The sequence below is a fragment of the Sinocyclocheilus grahami genome, unplaced genomic scaffold (assembly GCF_001515645.1).
Source record: "Sinocyclocheilus grahami isolate Dianchi unplaced genomic scaffold, SAMN03320097.WGS_v1.1 scaffold453.1, whole genome shotgun sequence".
Taxonomy (NCBI): domain Eukaryota; kingdom Metazoa; phylum Chordata; class Actinopteri; order Cypriniformes; family Cyprinidae; genus Sinocyclocheilus; species Sinocyclocheilus grahami.
In genome coordinates, this window is record NW_015505632.1 from 348114 (window position 1) to 370898 (window position 22785).

The following is a 22785-nucleotide window of genomic DNA, read 5'->3' on the forward strand; positions in this document are numbered from 1 at the left end:
TAAAGGAGGGGTTATGGGAAAGGCCAGACTGGTATTAAAATAATTACGTATTAATTAAGTACTAAGTAAGTACACTTTATGGGAAGTATTTTTCTTGGACAAACTGGATCTCACCCAGCCCCTGCTTATTTGTGGAGTTGGTCCAAAAATTGTATATTAATTTGGGACAAGAATATTGTTTATAAGACATACTGTATATACACATATTATATATATATATATATATATAGGCGTTTTTAGTAATAGCTGGTATGATCCATTCCAAGAAAAAAAAGCAAACACATGCTGTTGCTTGCACTATTAAAACAAAGAACACAACACCAAATTTTGTTCAAACAGGTTTATTATCCTATAAACAGTATTCAGCATTGTACCACAAAAGTTCAGCAAGTTACACATCTCGTGTTACAGTATTTACAACTTGCCATCAAAAATGTTTAGTACATTTGTCTATAATCAATCTTATTCTGTTCTGAAATAAAAGTGATGTGAAAATCTCTGAGAAACATTTTAACCATGTTATTCAGGATAACACATTTTCTGTAACATTCAGAAAAATAAACATTCATGGGGCGAAACTTCATAAAGACCAAACGTATGCACTGCTTAAATTATACAGAGGACCACCAACTATTTTGACAGCAATAGAAGTGTGTGTTGGATAAGAATCAGTTATTAAAGTTATTAAACTAGCATCAAGTTTGAATCAAATCTATCACAGATTTTATACAACTTGCATTCACCTCCTCATTATATAGCTTGTGTTTCAAGTGAAAGTTCTGGATCTTTGAAATACGAATACAGCTTGGGGCAGCTTAATTAAGATCTAGAGAAAAGTGTATCTTTCCCATTAGATTTGTTGTAGTTATATTCTTAAAAGGTGCCCAGCGTTTCCACATCCATGAATAGAAGAATGTAAAAGCCTTGTGTTTTATAGTGTATGAAAAAATTAGATCAAACAGGACATACCGATCTTGCATAGTCAGCTCATTTCATCCCAGCTTCTAACAGACAAACCCGTGACGTCTGGGAGAGAATCTGGCTCATCCACATAAGTACTTATTCAACAGTATTGTAGTGGTTTAAAAGCAATGGCAGGCCAACTGTGGGCCCAATGTTCTTCAGGAAAGACTGAAATGTGTAACAATAAGGAGACATTCATTGAGGGCTGGATAAAATCTGAAGTGAACAAAGCAGTTCTACTATTGAAATGGATAACGGAAATCCCAAACATGTCATGAGATACAGGGAGCAGTTAAAATGAGTACTTAAGAGAAGCCAAGACATCTTCATCTCTGTGAAAAAAAAAATCAATGAATGCTTCATTCAGTATTTTTAAATCTATGCATTTCTAAATAAATCCATTACGAGGAAAAAAGCTAACACACCACTAATTATCATCAATGTACTCCTAAAAAAAAGTGTAATCATAAAGAAGTTTTATAGCAGTGGTAGCGCTTTTTTTACAGATGAGCAATTTTGAAAATGGAAATATCAGGCACTTAGATCGTGTTTGAGACGATGTCAAAAGGAGTACAATTCCACTATGACTTTGACCTATGGTTGAGTTCTGGCTTAAAACATTTTATTTTTTTTGGAGTCAGCCTTTTCCCAACTCTTGAAGGAAACATTCCCACACACCTGTCGAACACAGAGACCAACGCCAGGCCGCCTGTACAGAGAAAATGGAGAAGATGTTGATGGGAAGAGCAGATTTATCTGTCCTTGGATGTGAGCTTCTCGATCAGCTCCTGAAGGGGCGCAAGTTCCTTCCGATCAATCAAATTAAACTCCTGGGGGAAAAAAAGACAGAGAAATGTTTATATTGGAAGTAGCCAAACATTCATCTACTTGTGATAAGCAAAATCAGCCAACTAACACATCTCAAGGCCACAAGTACACACGAGAGGTTGCACCGACTAATCGACTAGTCGACTTCAATGCTCTGCCATGACACTTTAAGCTTGACGTCGACTAGTCGCTGGTCCTATAGAGGGCGCAACAGGATAAGAAATCTTTGAAGGACTTCTACATTTACGCTCCGTTCCAAACAGTTAAAATGACAAATAAATGCATACTCTGAAAGCACTCCACAAGACATGTATTATTATATTACTGGATGCTCGAAATCGAATGGGAGAATGCACGTTTTAAACAGCTTATTGTACAGGTACATTAATTGCCGTTCTAATCTAATGCTGCTGCACTGTAACACACACACATAGGCTACAGACAGTAGCGTGTACATCACGCGCAGATAATAATTCAGCGCGGAAATGTATTGTCAACACTGTTCTGTGATTTCTCAATAAAATAGCTTAGAAACTGAAAAGTTCAAGCATACATTTCTTAACTAAATTCCACAGCTTCACTACTAGTAGAGATGGTGCCAGGTAGAATTAATTCAGACACGCAATCGCTCTCACTAATGCATTCATATTAATGTAATCTTTACTGTGCTACATTATCTGTATCTGATTTAGAATGAGCAGAAATCTGTGAGAAATATAACGACCCAAAGACAAAAGAACTGATAAAAAAGCTCTTATAGGAGCAAAAGCAATGTGGGCAGCGCTGTCATATGCCATAGCTGTGCACAAAGTGTTTGTCACAGCTCCAGACTTATTTGTTCATTAATGACGTCATCAGCGACTAGTCGACTTCGACTCGACTTTCATCACATAAAAGTCGACTTCAAAAAAATCAGAAGTCGTTCAACCCCTAGTACACACCTGAACGAAGAAGATAAAGTGCTTGAAGGAGGTGTTGAGGTGCGCCTCCTCCTGCAGCTGGATAACTGAGTCAAAGTGCTGATGGTAGATGTGAGCATAAACACGGAAGAGTCTCTTCAAAATGGTCTTGGCCACCGACATAAAGTTCTTTGGGAAAGGGACCCCTATAAAAGTCACAGAAAAGCATCTTAAAAATCTGTTTTAGGATCCAAGCAATAGGGAATGATGGAAAAATGACCAGTAGAATATATGCTGTGGAAATGGTAACTAGTATCCTTGAGAAGACTGAATTTTTTTCAAGCATGCTTTAAAAGCACCACCATGTGGACAAATCCCTCCATGATCATAATGAGCTATACAAAGAAAAAGCATGCCAAATTTCTAGATCATGCACAAGAAATTAAAGGAGAAGCACGCCTATTTTTGAAGGGAAAAGTGTCTCATCATCAAGCTGATCTTGGACCCAAGTCATCAGGTAATCAATATACTTCGGAGCTGAACATTTAATTGGCTTTTTTATGTTGGTTCCATCGGCCCAGTGATATTCATACCTGAAGACAACATAGAAGAAACAAGTGAAAAGAAATACATTTTTTAAATTTACATTACACATGCAAGCACTTTCTAAAGTACACATTACCAGTCAGTAAGATGTGTTTTGTAAAGAAATATATACTTTTTTACAACAAGAAGGCATTAAATTGATCAAGTGACAGTTTTTTCCATCGCTGTTTCCACAAAAATATTAAGCAGCACAACTGTTTTCAACATTGATAATAATAAGAAATCTTGGTAACACTTTACAATAAGGGTACAGGAATGCCTACATTAATACTTAATTCATCAAATACTAATGATTATTAAAGGTGTTAACTAATCATGAACTAGTGAAGAGCTATCCTCAACTACGACTGGATTCATGCATGAATAACGGCAGCCTCAACTACATGTTAGTACAAGTTTGATAGATAATGCGTTAATTAACATTTATGGGTACACTAAATCAAACAGCCTCTTTAAGAAGGAATACAAAATACTCTTGACTTTGAAATGAATTGAAATGATTAAATATCATAATTTGAGATTTTGCCATCTTCAGCATTGTCATAATCATTACTGGGTGGTGAAGGATTAGTTGATCCTCCTCATCAAGCATAGAAAATACTAAATATGCTCTGTTTTGTGTTGTTCTCTTTCCCTTTAAATTCACCCTACTGTGACTTATATGCAGCTAAATAAATAAATAAAAACTCAAAACCCACAAAGAATATTTGTAGAACAATTCCCAAAGAAATGGCCAATCTAGAAACATGCAAGTTATGGTTTGCTGGGTGTCAGTACAGTTCACTTTCCATCCAGACGCAGGCTGTGATGATCCTGTACCTCCGCTCTCTGACTTCTTGACAAGCCACACCACATCTCTTAATACTCAGTGTTAGTACATGTGTATTTGATAGAAAGTATGAAATAAATCATGAGCTGAGTTTAGTAAGTAGTTAACAGTTAATTGATTATGATTGGGCCCCCTCAAGTAAAGTCGTGTCAAAATAATGCATTAACAATTAGTAATGTAATTAACATTACTTGAGAGGGCCCATAATTATTCATTCATTATTAACTATCCATACACTAACTCATGGCTTGTTAATGCATTATTTTGACATGACTTTACTTGAGGGGGCCCAATCATAATTAACTAACTGTTAACTACTTACTAAACTCAGCTCATGATTTATTTCATACTTTCTATCAAATACACATGTACTAAATCTGTGAGTATTAAGAGATGTGGTGTGGTTTTTCAAGAAGTCAGAGAGCGGAGGTACAGGATCATCATTTAAAGGGAAAGAGAATAACACAAAACAGAGGAGATCAGTTATTAGCATATTAATCTTTTCTATGCTTGATGAGGAGGATCAACTAATCCTTCACCCAGTAATGATTATGACAATGCTGAAGATGGCAAAATCTCAAATTATGATATTTAATCATTTCAATTCATTTCAAAGTCAAGAGTATTTTGTATTCCTTCTTAAAGAGGCTGTTTGATTTAGTGTACCCATAAATGTTAATTAACGCATTAACTATCAAACTTGTACTAACATGTAGTTGAGGCTGCCGTTATTCATGCGTGAATCCAGTCGTAGTTAAGGATAGCTCTTCACTAGTTCATGATTAGTTAACACCTTTAATAATCATTAGTATTTGATGAATTAAGTATTAATTTAGGCATTAGTACATGATTAGTCATGTACCCTTATTGTAAAGTGTTACCAAAATCTTTCTTAGGCACTAAATCAGTATTAAGTTAAGTACTTAGCAAATAAAATGCCTTTTATCATTCTACAAATGTCCACCTTAAAGCCACGTGCACATCGGTGTGGCTATATACATATACAGGCTTTTGATGAAGGTTTATTTGTCCATCTCTAAATCATTGTATTGCATTATATGTTTTACCATAATAAATAAATAAAAAATGTGTCACTAATGACAACTTACATTTATTTATATGTATGTCACATATGTAGTCTGCTATAATGTTATATCATAGTCTGCTATAATGTCATATCAAATTTGTATTTATTTATTTTCTTATTATTTATTATTTATTTATTTACATGCTTAGAATTTTATATGTTTTGGCCATATGAATAATAACATTTGCACAAAAGTGCTCTTTTTTTTTTTCTAAGCCCGGTCCTCTGAATAACATTGAATTGTTTTCCCCCTTCTTGAGTATCAGCTCCTCATTTGAGAATGAAATTAACTTTGAACTATTGAACTAAACTATAGTACTGTATATGGGCCATAAAAGCCTGATGTATTAGATATTATGGTAACACTTTACAATAAGTTACAATAAGCAACCATATACTAATGATTATTATAGGTGTTAACTAATCATGAACTAATGAAGAGCTATCCTTAACTATGACTGGAGTCATATGGATTCACATATGAATAACGGCAGCCTTAACTACATGTTTGATAGTTAATGCAACTTATGGGTAAACTAAATCAAACAGCCTCTTTAAGAAGGAATAAGAAATACTTGAAATGAATTGAAATAATTTAATTATCATAATTTGAGCTTTTGACATCTTCAGCATTGTCATAATCATTACTGGGTGGTGAAGGATTAGTTGATCCTCCTCATCAAGCATAGAAAAGATTAATATGCTAATAACTGATCTCCTCTGTTTTGTGTTATTCTCTTTCCCTTTAAATGATGATCCTGTACCTCCGCTCTCTGACTTCTTGACAAGCCACACCACATCTCTTAATACTCAGTGTTAGTACATGTGTATTTGATAGAAAGTATGAAATAAATCATGAGCTGAGTTTAGTAAGTAGTTAACAGTTAATTGATTATGATTGGGCCCCCTCAAGTAAAGTCGTGTCAAAATAATGCATTAACAATTAGTAATGTAATTAACATTACTTGAGAGGGCCCATAATTATTCATTCATTATTAACTATCCATACACTAACTCATGGCTTGTTAATGCATTATTTTGACATGACTTTACTTGAGGGGGCCCAATCATAATTAACTAACTGTTAACTACTTACTAAACTCAGCTCATGATTTATTTCATACTTTCTATCAAATACACATGTACTAAATCTGTGAGTATTAAGAGATGTGGTGTGGTTTTTCAAGAAGTCAGAGAGCGGAGGTACAGGATCATCATTTAAAGGGAAAGAGAACAACACAAAACAGAGGAGATCAGTTATTAGCATATTAATCTTTTCTATGCTTGATGAGGAGGATCAACTAATCCTTCACCACCCAGTAATGATTATGACAATGCTGAAGATGTCAAAAGCTCAAATTGTGGTATTGAATTATTTCAATTCATTTCAATGTCAGAGTATTTTGTATTCCTTCTTAAAGAGGCTGTTTGATTTAGTGTACCCATAAATGTTAATTAACGCATTAACTATCAAACTTGTACTAACATGTAGTTGAGGCTGCCGTTATTCATGCGTGAATCCAGTCGTAGTTAAGGATAGCTCTTCACTAGTTCATGATTAGTTAACACCTTTAATAATCATTAGTATTTGATGAATTAAGTATTAATTTAGGCATTAGTACATGATTAGTCATGTACCCTTATTGTAAAGTGTTACCAAAATCTTTCTTAGGCACTAAATCAGTATATTAGAATTATTTCTGAAAGGGTCATGCGACACTGAAGACTGTTGAAAATTCAGCTTTGCCATCACAGGAAAAAATTCTATTTTAAAATATATTAAATTAGAAAACAGTTATTTTAAATTGTAATAATATTTCACAATACTAAAGTACTGTATTAAAAGACAATTCAAAAAAATTTCAATGGTAGTATGCTCAAAATATTTCACATGATAATTCCCTGTAAATACTTACTTGGGTCCAGCAGACATTAGTGGGCAGCTTTCCTCAGTGCAGAAGTCTGTGATGGTCCCATACAGCATGTTGATCTGGTTAAAGAAGTCCACAGCTACGAGCACATCAAACAGCATTATAATACAAACCTATTCCAGCATCTTTAGTCATGTTAAAACCTGCGGTCTAAAATAATCATATTGTCAAGACCAAACAATAGCAACAAAAATATCTACCCCTGCAGTTCCATAACAAACCTCAAGGGGATTGTGAAACCCTGCTCTAATAATTATATAGCAGATGTTGGGTACACCCAATATTTCATGAGCTGCAGCAACTAGATGAAACCCTAAACCCTAGCAACATCAGTGCTGCCAGAGTCTGTATTCAACCCTCTGTCCCTGCGGCTAATAATCTAAGAAAGCTCTATACTGTCTCTATTGTTAAAAATAGAAGGAGGCCAGAGGCTATGAATGAATCCAAGCGAATGTTGCAAAACTGACCTACAAGCAGGCCTTATAAAATGGATGTTAAGTGGAAAGACCCCTTTGGGGGAGTCCTGATTTCGGGTGCACCTATTTTAAAGGGTTGTGATGTCAGCATTTGTTTTGATTGACAATTCTTATTTAATATTTAATTCTGCAGTAGCAGACCTATATTCAATTAAGAACAAAAAAATTAAAACCTTTATAGCCACAGCAAATTTTCAGGCTTTTAGCAGCACGCACTGAGGACGCAAACACAGGTTTTTTTTTCCTAGATTAAAGTCACATGCTTACTGTTGACTGCCACCCATTCATTGAGGTCCTCTCCATCGGGCAGCATGACAGCCATGCGCAGGTTCCCGCTGCCCAGCGTGGCCTCTGCATGCTTCAGTAGCTCATACTGGTGTGAGCCCTCGGGAATGTTCTTCTTCGGCTTGAACGTCTTTGACGAGCGGCTTCCACTGTAGAACGGCAGAAGAGTAATGCTGGATGTTCAGGCTTTAATGATTACTACAAACTTACACCGAACCAAAAGATACTAAACTCAGTCAAGCAAAATTGCAAATCACTAAACATTTACATTTAGAAACTCACTTTACAAGAGTGAAAATATAAAAGGTGAATCTAAACCTGATGCACGTGCCTTCTTTACAGCAAATTACAGAAGCTACAATTATCTTTTTAATGTTGGGACGAAATTTGCAATCCAGGGCATTTGATGAATTACTAAAAATGTATAATGTCACATTATCGAACAATATTAAACATGTTCTTTCAACAGCTTTTTGTTTGAATTATTTGATTAAGACCATATGTATACTACAGTTTGCAAAAAATAAATAAAAATAACACCACAATGCACATTTATCTTTTAAAATTAAACACTTGAAGAAGTGGAATTACATTTGACTAGAAAATTTTACGAGGTCAGTGTCAGCAGTGTATTTATATATATATAAAAACAACACAAACTCACATGCTTTTTGCTTTTCTTACAATATGTCATTCCAAAATGTGGCACAAATACTACTAAAAGCTGTTTTTGCCTTTATAAAACTCATAGACCTTTGGACAAGCCAAAAGGATAGTGAAAAGTTCTACATGGAGGTGTTCAACACTTCATATACATACAGTTAAAACCCCCAAAGCTTAACACCTAAGTGGCTCCATAAAACTCTTCCTCTGAGTTGAGCCTATGTGCATTTACTGGTCTATCAACACCTCAAAGTGAGCCTGTCTTCACCAATTCAACAGCTGCTCTGTTCAGTATGTCCACCTGTTCAGACACAAATTTGCACAGCAAACAACGAAAGGGACACTGGAAGTGATAAACAAATACAGGCAAACCTTCTGAAGGACTCACTTGAATGACCAACATGCTTCAAGCCAACAATAAAGAGGATCAGAACAGACCCATTTTCAGGTTGTGATGGTCCCAAATGACATTATCTTTTCCCATAATGATATTTCCTTGAGTCAGGCGACTGCATCAGAGCATCAAGCAGAAGACAGATGGGGAATTCCAGTCTTCACAAAGCAAAAAACATGTGCATGCACAAACTGTTTTGAGGACATAATAATGCCAGCAACAAAACAATAGTTAAAAACACACTCTTTGCACAAATTAATTCAAATTTAACTCAAATGTCAAAACCATGATTCCACTTAAGAGGCTTTACTGAATTATCTTGCGAATCACGTGGCCTGATTTACAGCACAGCCTACTTCCCATTTTCAATGGAAAGCAGAAGAGAGAAAAGCATTACATCTTGCTGACATGATTATATTTATGCCTCTGAAGACATTAGAGCAAAATATTATACTTGTTTCTATGATTTGGCGGTCACAACATAACTAAATCAAGCGAATGTTGCAAAACTGACCTACAAGCAGGCCTTATAAAATGGATGTTAAGTGGAAAGACCCCTTTGGGGGAGTCCTGATTTCGGGTGCACCTATTTTAAAGGGTTGTGATGTCAGCATTTGTTTTGATTGACAATTCTTATTTAATATTTAATTCTGCAGTAGCAGACCTATATTCAATTAAGAACAAAAAAATTAAAACCTTTATAGCCACAGCAAATTTTCAGGCTTTTAGCAGCACGCACTGAGGACGCAAACACAGGTTTTTTTTTCCTAGATTAAAGTCACATGCTTACTGTTGACTGCCACCCATTCATTGAGGTCCTCTCCATCGGGCAGCATGACAGCCATGCGCAGGTTCCCGCTGCCCAGCGTGGCCTCTGCATGCTTCAGTAGCTCATACTGGTGTGAGCCCTCGGGAATGTTCTTCTTCGGCTTGAACGTCTTTGACGAGCGGCTTCCACTGTAGAACGGCAGAAGAGTAATGCTGGATGTTCAGGCTTTAATGATTACTACAAACTTACACCGAACCAAAAGATACTAAACTCAGTCAAGCAAAATTGCAAATCACTAAACATTTACATTTAGAAACTCACTTTACAAGAGTGAAAATATAAAAGGTGAATCTAAACCTGATGCACGTGCCTTCTTTACAGCAAATTACAGAAGCTACAATTATCTTTTTAATGTTGGGACGAAATTTGCAATCCAGGGCATTTGATGAATTACTAAAAATGTATAATGTCACATTATCGAACAATATTAAACATGTTCTTTCAACGGCTTTTTGTTTGAATTATTTGATTAAGACCATATGTATACTACAGTTTGCAAAAAATAAATAAAAATAACACCACAATGCACATTTATCTTTTACAATTAAACACTTGAAGAAGTGGAATTACATTTGACTAGAAAATTTTACGAGGTCAGTGTCAGCAGTGTATTTATATATATATAAAAACAACACAAACTCACATGCTTTTTGCTTTTCTTACAATATGTCATTCCAAAATGTGGCACAAATACTACTAAAAGCTGTTTTTGCCTTTATACAACTCATAGACCTTTGGACAAGCCAAAAGGATAGTGAAAAGTTCTACATGGAGGTGTTCAACACTTCATATACATGCAGTTAAAACCCCCAAAGCTTAACACCTAAGTGGCTCCATAAAACTCTTCCTCTGAGTTGAGCCTATGTGCATTTACTGGTCTATCAACACCTCAAAGTGAGCCTGTCTTCACCAATTCAACAGCTGCTCTGTTCAGTATGTCCACCTGTTCAGACACAAATTTGCACAGCAAACAACGAAAGGGACACTGGAAGTGATAAACAAATACAGGCAAACCTTCTGAAGGACTCACTTGAATGACCAACATGCTTCAAGCCAACAATAAAGAGGATCAGAACAGACCCATTTTCAGGTTGTGATGGTCCCAAATGACATTATCTTTTCCCATAATGATATTTCCTTGAGTCAGGCGACTGCATCAGAGCATCAAGCAGAAGACAGATGGGGAATTCCAGTCTTCACAAAGCAAAAAACATGTGCATGCACAAACTGTTTTGAGGACATAATAATGCCAGCAACAAAACAATAGTTAAAAACACACTCTTTGCACAAATTAATTCAAATTTAACTCAAATGTCAAAACCATGATTCCACTTAAGAGGCTTTACTGAATTATCTTGCGAATCACGTGGCCTGATTTACAGCACAGCCTACTTCCCATTTTCAATGGAAAGCAGAAGAGAGAAAAGCATTACATCTTGCTGACATGATTATATTTATGCCTCTGAAGACATTAGAGCAAAATATTATACTTGTTTCTATGATTTGGCGGTCACAACATAACTAAATCCATTGCAAGGCAGGGTCTCCCTATAAAAAAGATATAGATATAGAGAGAAACTGATGCATGATTTTGAAAAATACCCATGTAGACACCAACACAGGTTGCAGATAAACACAAATCAACATTTTAAAGCAAAATGTACAGTATTGTGACTTATTATACTGGGATATGCATAGTACAGTACACAGTATACTGGGATTATAGGGGAATTATCCAGACATACTGATCATATCTGGATTTCAGGTTAGTTTGATGTCAAATCATTTTGGTACGTTTCGCGAAGGCGAGAGAACACTTATTAGGTAGCAGTCATTGGTGACAACAGATTTTGTAATAAAAATTGTGTATCAAACTAACATCTTTGGGTTATGATGAAGGGAAACATTGGAGAAAAACACGAAAATCTCCCGGTTACATAAATGGCAAATGTTGGGAAATACAGCTGTGTTCACAGTCAGATTACTGTAAAATGTATCCAAAGGCAGTCATAATGATGAGTACCCAAACCCAATTTCTTGCAGCTGCTGATGGCCTCATGAACTGGCTAAGTATTCTTCATTAGCCAGCCTAGTTTTGTGTTATGATGGTCACGTACTAATCTGCTGCGACAGGATCAGACTGTGCTTCTATCAGCGGTTTTATATATCATTACTGTTAGCTGCTTATAAATGACGGCTGTGAGTCAGAATTGGTCATGTATAGGCAGCTTCGGGACAAAAGCAGTATTTCTACGCTTGCTAACTAGCCATCAGTGTTCCCATTTATAGAACCCCTTCATACTTACAATAAAAAGCTCATCTCTCCTTGAGGAAAATGCGCTGTAGATGAGAAATCGACACTAGTCCGTTATCTTGACTGTTGAAAGGTGGAAAAGCGAAGTATTTGAGCCTTAATATCCTTAACACTCCAACAACACAGATCCTTCCCGTGCAAAAGTTCTCCTTCCCATCCAAAGTGTCTCCAGAGCCACAAATCTCGCGAGATCACGACAGCTGGTAGATCCAATGGATAGCCTTTCTTCTCAAATAAGAGTCACGTTAGCATTAGGATAAAAGAACGTTTGAGGGAATTCAACGGATAATTATGTTCTTAACAAACTCTCCCTCTCTCTCTCTCTCGGTCTCTCTCTCTCTCTGTCTCTCTCTTTCTCGCTCTCTCTCTCTCTCTCTCTCTATCTAAAAATGATATTTGTTCATTATTATTAGTAGTAGTATTTGTTGTTGTTGTTGTTGATTGATTGTAAAAATGGCTATATAAATTATTTTAAATTAAAATGCATATCTTTAGGTTTATCAGTATCTAATAATCGGTAAAAGACAATAACTTCTAACTGTTAACTTATTATGAAGTTAATGTTCGCCAGATAATATTCTGATCATTTGTTTTACATTTATTATAATGACAATGAAAAGCAAAAATGTAATTTTACTAACAACATTACATGTCTTTATAATATCTAATACTACCTTAATAGTGTGTTGACAAAAATATTCTTTAACCTAATAAAAATGTAATAATTTTCAGAAAATGGTGTAATAATTTGCTTTATTACAAGAATAAAAAATATCTAAATCCAAATCAAGCACCGTATTTTGCCGTTTTGAACTACAGCTACAAAGAAAAAATTAAGGAAGTATTTTTATAAAATAATTCACAGATTTTATCCTGTCAAGCAGTTTTTGCAGAAATGTAAAAGTGACTTTGATACATCTTGTTCTTTCTGTGAAATTTCTTTTGAAACTGTAGCTCATTTGTTTTGGGAGTGTCCTTTTGTTCATGTTAATGCTTTGATTGTCCAAAATGTTTTTTATGATTTCTCTTTATGTTATAGACACATTCTTTTTGGGTTTTATGCTAAAGATAAGAATTGATTTAATGCAATTTCCAATTTATTGGAAAGTTTTATGTCCATAAATGTAAATATACTAAATGTAAACCCCATTTTAACATCTTCCAACAAGAACTGAACTGAAATTTCAACATTTGTTAACAAGAAAGCTATAAAACATCTAAAACTTGTGCCATGTTTAATATTCTTCCTTAATATACTTGTATCTTTATGTGTGTGCACTCTCCCTCTCTCTTTTTTACTCCTTTCTGTCTGTTTCTTAAGAATCGTTATATTACATTACTTCTTCTCTTAACCAATTAAACCATAATTCGTTTATTATTGAAAGTTTTTTGTATGTTTTGTACTTACTGTGTTTTATGTTTATTTCGTACGTACTGTAATCTCTTTTGTTATAACTGCAATAAAAAAAACTACAACCAAAAAAGAACTACTATTTTGAAAGGACTGTCAAGGCCAAGGGCGCGTGTTGTTGACGTCATGTTGTCCTCTGATGCCGCAGGTCAACGTGATTTTTGGGGCAACTGAGCCGAAACATGCCGTGTTAAAACTGTCTGTTTACTTTAGGGTTTAAGCTAAGTTTTAAGGCGAAGTTGTGTACAGTAGAAGATGTCTGCATTCAGTAGGAGCGCGCTCTTGTTGTCTCTCGTTCGCTGTATCAGGAGACAGCAGCAGTCTCCATGCGTGGATGCTCTGAAACACATTAAAACTGCGCAGTTTACAGTAGCACGAGGTCGAGATGTTCATTCGTGGTCAGCGAGATATTTTGCAGATCATGAAGTCAAGCATCCATGGACATTATATCAGCGAAGACTATTTACTGAGGTACCTGATGCATTTATGTAGACAGTTAAGCGCATTTCCAGAAAAAAACTGTTCAGACACATAACGTTTAACTTAATTGTTTTCTCCTGACGCTATTCTTTTAATGTTTTAGGCACCGTCTAAGGAAGATGAGTACCCACAACTACCAGAATACACCCTTCACGAGGAGCCCCAAGCAAAGGAACTGTTCATCATCCAGGCCAAGGGTTTTCCTTGGTCATGTACTGCAGAGGACTTGATGAACTTCTTTTCTGGTACTCGTTTTGATCTTTCACAGTCTCTTAAGTCTTTGCAGACATGCTTCACCTACTTGGTCAGTTCAAGATATATTAAAATGTAAAACATGAAATAATAATCAGAAAAAACGTACTGTTTGAAATGAACAGTTTATTGAACCTTTAGATAAAATATAAAAAAAATGTTTTTGCATATATACTTAATGTTTTTTTTGTATATTTGATACACCACCATACTTGTATGGCCCATGATATAGTAGGATATGAAGCTTACACTCAAGGAGGGGGAAAAAACAGCTGTTTTATTTAGATTTCCAAATTGAGCAAAAATATGTATAAAAAATAGTATAATGGTACACTTTAGTGGATTATTAGATAAAGTGCATGTAATATCAGTTGTTATTCTGTATCACTGAATATGTCTAAGTAAGATGCATGTGAACACTTAGTTTTACGATCAGAGCTCCATAGCAAAACATATAATGCAATGCACAATTTTCAATAGCCTCTGTTTGTCACAATTCAAGTACTAGAACCACATACATCCACTTGGTGGACAGCTTCACTCATCCTCAAGAATTATATGAAATCATGAAAATCTTTAAAGCATTTCCCACAAGAGCTTGTAAAAAAGAATCCCTTTTTGGCAAATGTTGTATGCAAACAAAATAACTGATATGTTGCTTAACTGAGATACCTGGTACTGATTGATGATTTAGAATGTGATGTGTCATTTGTCATGGATTACCCATTCAACTACTGCCAGAATAATCTGTGCTCAGAAATGAGTGCCCCCTCAGGAAGGGGAGGATGCGTACTGCTGCAGTAACTGCGAGTAGCAAACGTCACACACGTGTTCAGGGTTGATGGAGGAGGGCAGAGGAAGTTCATTGGCCATACAGTTCTCACAGAACACACCACTGCAGTTCTTACATTGCCTCTGAAATGTTTAAAAAGACATGTTGATTTGGTGCTCAAGAAACAGTTCCTTACTATTATCAGTGTTGAAAACAGTTGCGCTTGTATTCTGTTATTATTAAAGTTCAAAAGAACAGCATTTATTTCAAATAGAAATCTTTTGTAACATTATACGTGTTACTGACCCAAAATTTTGAACAGTAGTGTAGTTTTATAACATGTTATTAAAAAGCAATGATTAGTTTACTGAGGATTTTGTTGTACCGTTGCTTAAATGTTACAATTTCCTTGCTTGGGGTACCTTGGGTGTAGTCAGAGAGTCTTGGTTTTCACACATTGGGCAGATGGTAGGGTCAGTGTCTTTACAAAGAGACTGGTCCTATCAAGTAAGATATAAAAATAAGAAATTATTGCAGGGAACCTCTCTGATAAAAAAAAAAAAAGAATTACTGATTAAATGTAGAGTACCCGTTCATCTTCATGTGACAGCGTCCTGAGAAAAAGACGGTTTAATTTTAATAACATTGCAGTAGATAAATCGAGTTGTATGCAACTGATCCAGCATTTAAGACTTACAAACTGGAACTCGGACTTGACTTTTCCTCAAGCGCAGTACGCAATGTATCATTTTCTTTTTTAACAGACTCTAATTCCTATATAAAAACAAAAAGCCTGAATTTCAGGGAACAGCACACTCAGAAAAAGCAACTGAATGGCACTAAAGTGGAAAGCAGGTCTCACCCTTCTGATGTCCTCCACATGCTGTCCCATGTCTCTCTGAGGTGGGGTTTTTCCTAACAGAGCTTCAGGTATGTGGCCTCCAGGATTCTCTCGCCATTTCCTGAGCTCTTGTTCCAAAAGCCATCTATCATATCAATAAAGACAAGGTCTTAACATGTTTGTAATTTTCACAACATTAGCAGTGGCTGTGCAATCTGGTGAAACTGGTGAAATCATCACAATGAAAACTAAATTTTGTGCTTCAGCCGGGGTTCAAAAAGCACTGCTAAATAAGTGATGAGATCAGTGACAAACATCTTAAAGTCTTCAATGTCCCATGATCCTTCAGAAATCATTCTACTATCCTGATTTGGTGCTTAAGTGCCATTTCTTATTATTATCTAACATCTGCTTACTAGCTATGAAACAAAATATATTGGTTGACCAGTATATGCAACATCACAATAAGTAAATCTCAGGACCTCTGTCTCCGTAACTGCTCCACCTCTTCCTGCAGACTCTCAATCTTGTCTCCAAACTCCTGCTTGAAGAGTCGATTGGCCTCGTCAGCCAGGTCTCGCTCTCGTTCCGCCTTCTTACATCTGAAGTTGGGCCACATTAACTTAATGAGGTGAAATGAAAACTAAAAGCCATGGGAAATGAAGATGAACTGAATTAATAAAAGCATAAAGAAGAACTATGGGAGGAACGTAGGAGGAAGCATGTGGCTAGAGCAGAAACTGTAAAAGCTCAAGAAGGCAAAGTAGTCTGACAAGTGTCTGATTTGCTTTTTATTAAGCTATGTTTGTACTACATTTCACATCTAAATTATGTCTACATACACTTCAGTCCGTTCACAATTTAGAGGATTTTATCATCCAGACTTTTTGCAGAATCCGTAAAGCTTGGTGTCACAAATATCTTTCCAAAACTTTGACATTTGGCATCAACTACCACTGCATCAAATTTCAGATTTCAATTAATTTTACAATAAGCTGTAAAATAATTGAGGCACACCATCTAGCACTCAACAGCATTTCTTCCAAAAAAAGCTAACATAACCTCCTGAATAAGCCTGAAATAAACACCCTGTTTGTCAGCTTGGGCATCCATCAAAGCACTCAACATCATGAAACTTAAGCAGGTTGGTCTAATATTCAGGTCAAAGTCTTTTAACCGAATAATATGGTGTTGCATACTTTTATATAGAGTATAAAACGATTGTACAATTTTGTTAGGAATGTTTCCCCGTGCTGTACCGAACTGGGTTATGGTTTGAGAAGTATTTTTTCAGTATTGAGAAGTAAAGATATAAGAGAGATGCATTTCCATTACTTAAAATGTACATGTCTGCCATCTTTGTTCTAAGATGCCAAAACAGCTGCATTTTTACTTCGGCTAAAACATACAGAAGGAGACTAGAGACAGGAGCACTGGATCAGGTGTACAATATTGAAAGATGAGGCTGGGGGGAGAGACAGAGGCAAGATCTGTAGTTTTCAACAGTCCGCTTTAAAGCCAGAATAACGGCAATGGATCTGAAACTCAGTAATAAAATAAACACCCTAGTCATCTATGTTATGCAAAATCAAACAGAAGATTTTTTTTTTAATTTAGTTTTTTTTTTGGTAAACTATCTAGTGTCTGCGATCATTTTATTGCTGCCTCTGAAGGAGTTTTCCTGCAGCTGTGTTCAAGTTTCGTGCCTGTTTAGCCATGTCTTTCTCACTGTTCAGGAAAAAGGTGTAGAAACACAAGAGAATGAGCATGCAAAAGCAAATAAGTGTTTGAGAGAAGACAGAGACAGAGAGAAGAAGTTATTGTAGAAACACAAACGTTGCTGCCTCCAACAGGTTGGCAACAGAACTGAAACAGGAAAGAGTGAACTTGTCTTATTTGTGGTGATCTGCACTCTGTATTTATGATCATTCACCGATTAAGGAAATCTACCCATCCTGAACAATAACCTCCTTTGGAAAATGTGTTATATACGGTGCGATTCAAAAGTTCACAGATAAAATCTATGATTCAAAATCGAATTTTTCATTTGCAATAAAAAAAGTGTATAAAAATGTAGTTGTATAACGCTTTAAGGTTTAATTTGTTAACTTTAAAAATTATTTAAACTATAAAAAAATGTAACTAACTTTTAAAGCATTTACTCGTATAGGTCAATATTAATTGATAATATTGTGTACATACAGTATATATGCTCCTATGTTATATATTGTTTATTGAAATTAGAAGAGGCATTTTCACTTGTGCTCTCAGACTTTTGAACCCCATTCTTTGTTTTGCAGTGTACATGTCATGTGTAAATGCTGTGTTTATGTAGTTAGACTCCTTTACCTGCTCTCCAGCTGTTTAATAATGCTCCCCATCTGGTTTGTTTTCTCCTCCAAGCGGCTGATGATGTCACTTTTCTGTTTTGCACCGGCCTCTGAGCTCTACAAGCCAGACAAACACAGACAACAATCACAAACACACAGCATCAAAAATAAATTGCTACATTAGATAATTGGTACTTCTGTAGTTGTAATGTTCTTAATCTTATCAACAGTTCTACACATACAAGCCCAGTGAAGCAACAGCAGGATTCAGACAGATGAATAGAAATTCCTGAAATTTAAACATGCTATGGTGACTCGGCACCACAAGTCTACTCTACTTGCTTCTTTATTTTGGCACTGTCAAATCAGATCACTTCGTTGTCACTCCACCATAGTGTAACCTTTTAAAATGGGGAGGGAAAATAAATATATGCTGCTTACAAGCAGCTTCAGTGTGTGAAATTTGTGAATTGTGAGACGCATGTTTTTTTTTATGGAAATGTGTCTCACTCTTTCATAACGGTGACTGTTTTCTTCCTTTTTTAACGCCATGTCAGCCTCTGTGGCTATGTTTATGGCGAGAGCCAGGTTTAGTTATTCAAAAATATAACTGAATAAGTTGCATAAGCTTACATGTGACTTAATGGAGAGCTCATGGTTGAGTGTACGCATTTCATTTAACTGCTGTCTGAGCTCCACCAAAGCATCATGTTTTTCACAGATGTCCTTCTCTAGCATCTTCATGGACAGCTCCATCTCTTGCTTCATCCCTATCTGCACCTCCAACTCCTTCTCCACATCCTACACAAACACACAAACACACCGTTTCTCAAAAATTCAGGTTCTTCAGACTTCTAATCGAAAGAACACTGACTCGATTCTTTGAAGACCCCATATCAGAGATGAATTTGAAGATAAAGAGAACGATATACGCATTAATGGTATACTCGCCAGTCTGAGCTGAGTTTCCTCTTTGAGCTGTTTGCGAGTTTCTCCAAGCACTTGACCGTTTGCGGTACCATCTGCCCTTGATGCCTTCAAGAGAAACACAGGTCAAATATGAGAGCAAAGAACTACTATGAGCTTGAGGCTTACTTTTGAATAATGAGCAACAAATGTTGTTCTATTGAATGATTGTTAACAATCAGCACTGTGGGATCAAAAATGTTTTTCACCTTGCGACTAGACTCCACTACGTAAGAGCTTTCCTCCTTCACCCTTTCCAGCTCCTCCTGCAGAGAGATGATCCTGTTGTTTGCCACAGCAAGCTAAATATCAAGAACACATGCACAAGCAGTTGGAACAAGAAATCATTACTAGCATCTATTCACAACTAGTTATCTCATTACTTTACTAAGTTCCACAAGCTGTGTCAATAAACCACATAAAAAATTCTGGGGTCAGCACTTTTTTACTTATTTTTTTGGGGGAAAAAAAATTTAATCACAAAGATGCATTAAACTGTAATAGTAAAGACAGACAGTAAAGTTACAAAACTGTTACAAACAAGAAGTGTTACAAAAGGTTTTTATTTGCTGCTGAAAATTCAGCTTTGCCATCACAGGAATAAATCTAATTTTAAAATATATTCAAATATAAAATAGCTATTTTCAATTGTAATAATATTTCATGGTATTATATTTTCGATCTAATAAATGCAGCCTTGGTGAGCATAAGACAATTCTTTGAAAAACATTTAAAAAATCTTACTGACCTAAAACTTCTGAACAGTAGTGTATACACAGCTGTGTGCATAAATATATCATGTGAATTCAATTCTGCTAACATGTAAATTATCTATCAGTTATGTAAATCATTTGTCTCTTGTTTATTACTTGTATTTCCACATCTTCAGTAATCCATTAAATTATAATTACTACCCACCTCCTCTGTAAGTTTTGTGTTGGATTTTTCCAGTGCATCCACTTTGGCTTGCAAGTTATTCACTGACGCACTGGGAAAGGGGAATTTAGAGTGACAATGTGAGATTGCTCATGCTTTCCAAATGAGCAGCTAGTCACAAACACACCCCACAAGTCTGATGTTGGGTAAAGGGACTGCACCTTAAATGTCTGTTCAGTTCCTCAACGTAATTCTTCTGGTCAAGAATAGCTGTAATCTGTCCATCACTGCAAGCAAAGAGCAGCTTTGAGTCCAATAACTGTCAGACTACAACAATTAGCTTCCATTGAGGGAGTTGAATATGGACTCACCCTTCAGTGCTTTTGCTGCTGTGCGCGCCATCTTTCAGATACATGGAAAAATCTATGACTCCAACCTATTAAGAGAGTAGAGGAGATCTTATTACCCTGTATCGCCTTTTGGCCAGCACTTTGGAGAAAAACCTTGAAAGGACAAAGAAAATGTAACAAAGATAACGCTTTGTTCCAATATTTGCTGTCCCTTCATTACTCATGAACAGTAACTAACAGAGATACCTGTGAGTCTAAATCTTCCCCTTTCATACACAAGTTAGCATCAATGACATTCAGGCCCACCAACAGCCCAGCGATCACAGCTCCTTCCTCCTCCATCATAAGAGCATTGGGCTCATAGAATTCACTGAGGAACACAACATCAAATATAAGACATTTACAAAACTGGGTTGCAAAATCACAATTACGGCTTTTATACTAGAGACCAAAAGCTGTAATTGTACCTTAATAGGTCTTTTTGGTTGATGATGGTCTTCATGTAGTCTGAGAGCTTCTTTTGCATTAAGGCCAGACGAAGCCATGCTCTGCCTCTTCCTAATGGGGTTCTGGGATAAAAGAACAACTTTAGAATCAGAAACATGCATTAAAAAAAACCAACAACAACATGTACAAGTTGAAAACATCGTCTTACTTGAGCCCAGGAAGGTCTTTGACGCTGGCTGTGATCTCACCAGCTTCTGGAGTCAACTTTTCTACAAGCTCCAGAGGACCCCAAAAAGACTTATTCTGGCCAAGGAACGTCTTCTTACCTAAAAAAAAATAATAATAAATGTTTAGAAAAAAAAATGAAAACAGACTGAATAAACACTACATACCAAAATACTGTGCAATCAGTAATTATCAAAATTAATGAGCAGATGATTTTTGCGTAAAGGATACAAATGAGGACCAGCGAATACTCTAAGTACAGCAGAATTTGGGCTGGGATTTGTTGCGCTTACTTTTAAGTCCGTGTTTCAGACAGTGCTCCATGACGACAAAAAACTGCTGCAGTGGGGCATAGTCTGAGTCCAGTGTGCGACCCAGGTTCAGTGCAGACTCAATCAAGCCCTTGATGCTCAGCTTGGCCATGTTCATCAGGTTAAGCCTCTCGATGGCAATGGGATCCTTGGGATCTGGAAATTTTAAAAAATCAAGCATGAATTAAGACATCATTCTCTAACTGAATTTTTCTACACAGTATTTAACAGGTTTGAGCATGAGATATAAGCAATATATGAGGGTTTTCTCAGAGATTTTCTCAGAGAAAGACTTCATGAGAACTTCCCATTGACTGTGGCTACGTGGTTACATCTATGTCTGGCTAAGACTTATGAAATTGTAGTTGATGCAATGTGAAATGCATCAAACGCACACAGATTTCATCCCACCTCAATCATGCTCCTCAGGAGAAATTTTCAGATAAAAATGAACAGATGATTGTTTTGAAAGCTGTTGTTTTCAGGATAATCTCAATTCAACCTTACAATGAATCACAAGAGTAAATCAATCACTACAGTAAATCTGTTTTTACTGAACTGAATTTCGAGTTTGAGTTCTCAAGCCTCACCCTGTCTAAACCAAAACACACCCACAGTAATGCAATCATTTCATCATTAAGACTCTCAATTCACGTCGGTTCACGAATAGCAGTGACCTTTTTCATGAGGACAGTGCTGGGCAATAGAAAGGCTGGTATAGGTTTTTTTCCCTTTAAAATCAATTGGGTTGATTTTACAAATGGGCCATGATGGACTCATTTAGCATTTAGTCAAACTTCCCATCTCATTGCACTTACATTGCACCAAAATCTCATTACTTTTCAGGTGTTGAGACAGGAGAAATGATCCAGGAGGCAGTGGTTCATTTTTCCACAGTACACTGGCTTTTAAAATGAAAAATTATGGCATGGAAGATACTGTCAGTTCAAGTCTAGTCATTTCAGCCCATGTTTATTTTAAATGGTCATTACTTATAAAATAATATTGAATTGTTAATGCAACAACAAGAATGAAGTTGTTCAAAGAACTTGAAATTAATTGTAAAACCAACAGATTTTACTGTTAAAAATCTGTTTTCACCAGGTATTAAAGACATTGTAGCTTTGCAGTCACACAGCAAAGAATGAGACAAGTTATAGCTTCATGCCTATGCAAAGGTTATACAAATGACAGAAACCAAACTATTTCACTGTAAGGACAGATTATTTTAGTGTGTTTTTTAGTGCATAAGAAGTCTCTGAATCATTAATGTTTAATGTCTCTACAGGGAATAAATCTGAAGAACCAGAAATTGATCAATGATAGTATGAAATGCAAGTAAAACCATGCGATCAACATGCCAAATCAGCCAGAGAATGGGGTGGGGCAGGGAAACGGCCCAAAAAAAAAAAAAAAAAAG

General features: G+C 36.0%; 2 protein-coding genes across 3 annotated transcripts; both read right to left on the reverse strand.

Moving 5' to 3' along the window:
• Positions 1 to 348: 348 nt before the first annotated feature.
• Positions 349 to 12312, reverse strand: mob1ba (MOB kinase activator 1Ba). Of its 2 annotated transcripts, XR_001604867.1 has the most exons (7): positions 12097 to 12312; positions 9752 to 9918; positions 7129 to 7222; positions 3150 to 3283; positions 2733 to 2896; positions 1642 to 1793; positions 349 to 1295 (listed from the first exon to the last, which is right to left on the reverse strand). XR_001604867.1 is itself a non-coding variant. In XM_016234477.1 (6 exons), the coding sequence occupies exons 1-6, from the start codon at positions 12108 to 12110 to the stop codon at positions 1716 to 1718; spliced, it is 651 nt and encodes a 216-aa protein (XP_016089963.1). In that variant the 5' UTR covers positions 12111 to 12312; the 3' UTR covers positions 349 to 1715. The 2 variants fall into 2 exon arrangements, 1 of the variants encoding a protein (XP_016089963.1); XM_016234477.1 differs by having other exon boundaries at positions 349 to 1793.
• Positions 12313 to 14745: 2433 nt separating this feature from the next.
• On the reverse strand, positions 14746 to 21522 carry LOC107552573 (protein RUFY3-like). The gene is made up of 17 exons (XM_016234478.1): positions 21348 to 21522; positions 21038 to 21155; positions 20850 to 20951; positions 20629 to 20752; positions 20404 to 20468; positions 20254 to 20319; positions 20075 to 20144; positions 19366 to 19458; positions 19142 to 19225; positions 18824 to 18991; positions 18210 to 18307; positions 16343 to 16462; positions 15882 to 16005; positions 15717 to 15793; positions 15609 to 15633; positions 15442 to 15519; positions 14746 to 15162 (listed from the first exon to the last, which is right to left on the reverse strand). Exons 1-17 carry the CDS (start codon positions 21481 to 21483, stop codon positions 15019 to 15021), a joined length of 1692 nt encoding a protein of 563 aa, XP_016089964.1. The 5' UTR covers positions 21484 to 21522; the 3' UTR covers positions 14746 to 15018.
• Between the last annotated feature and the right edge of the window lie 1263 nt (positions 21523 to 22785).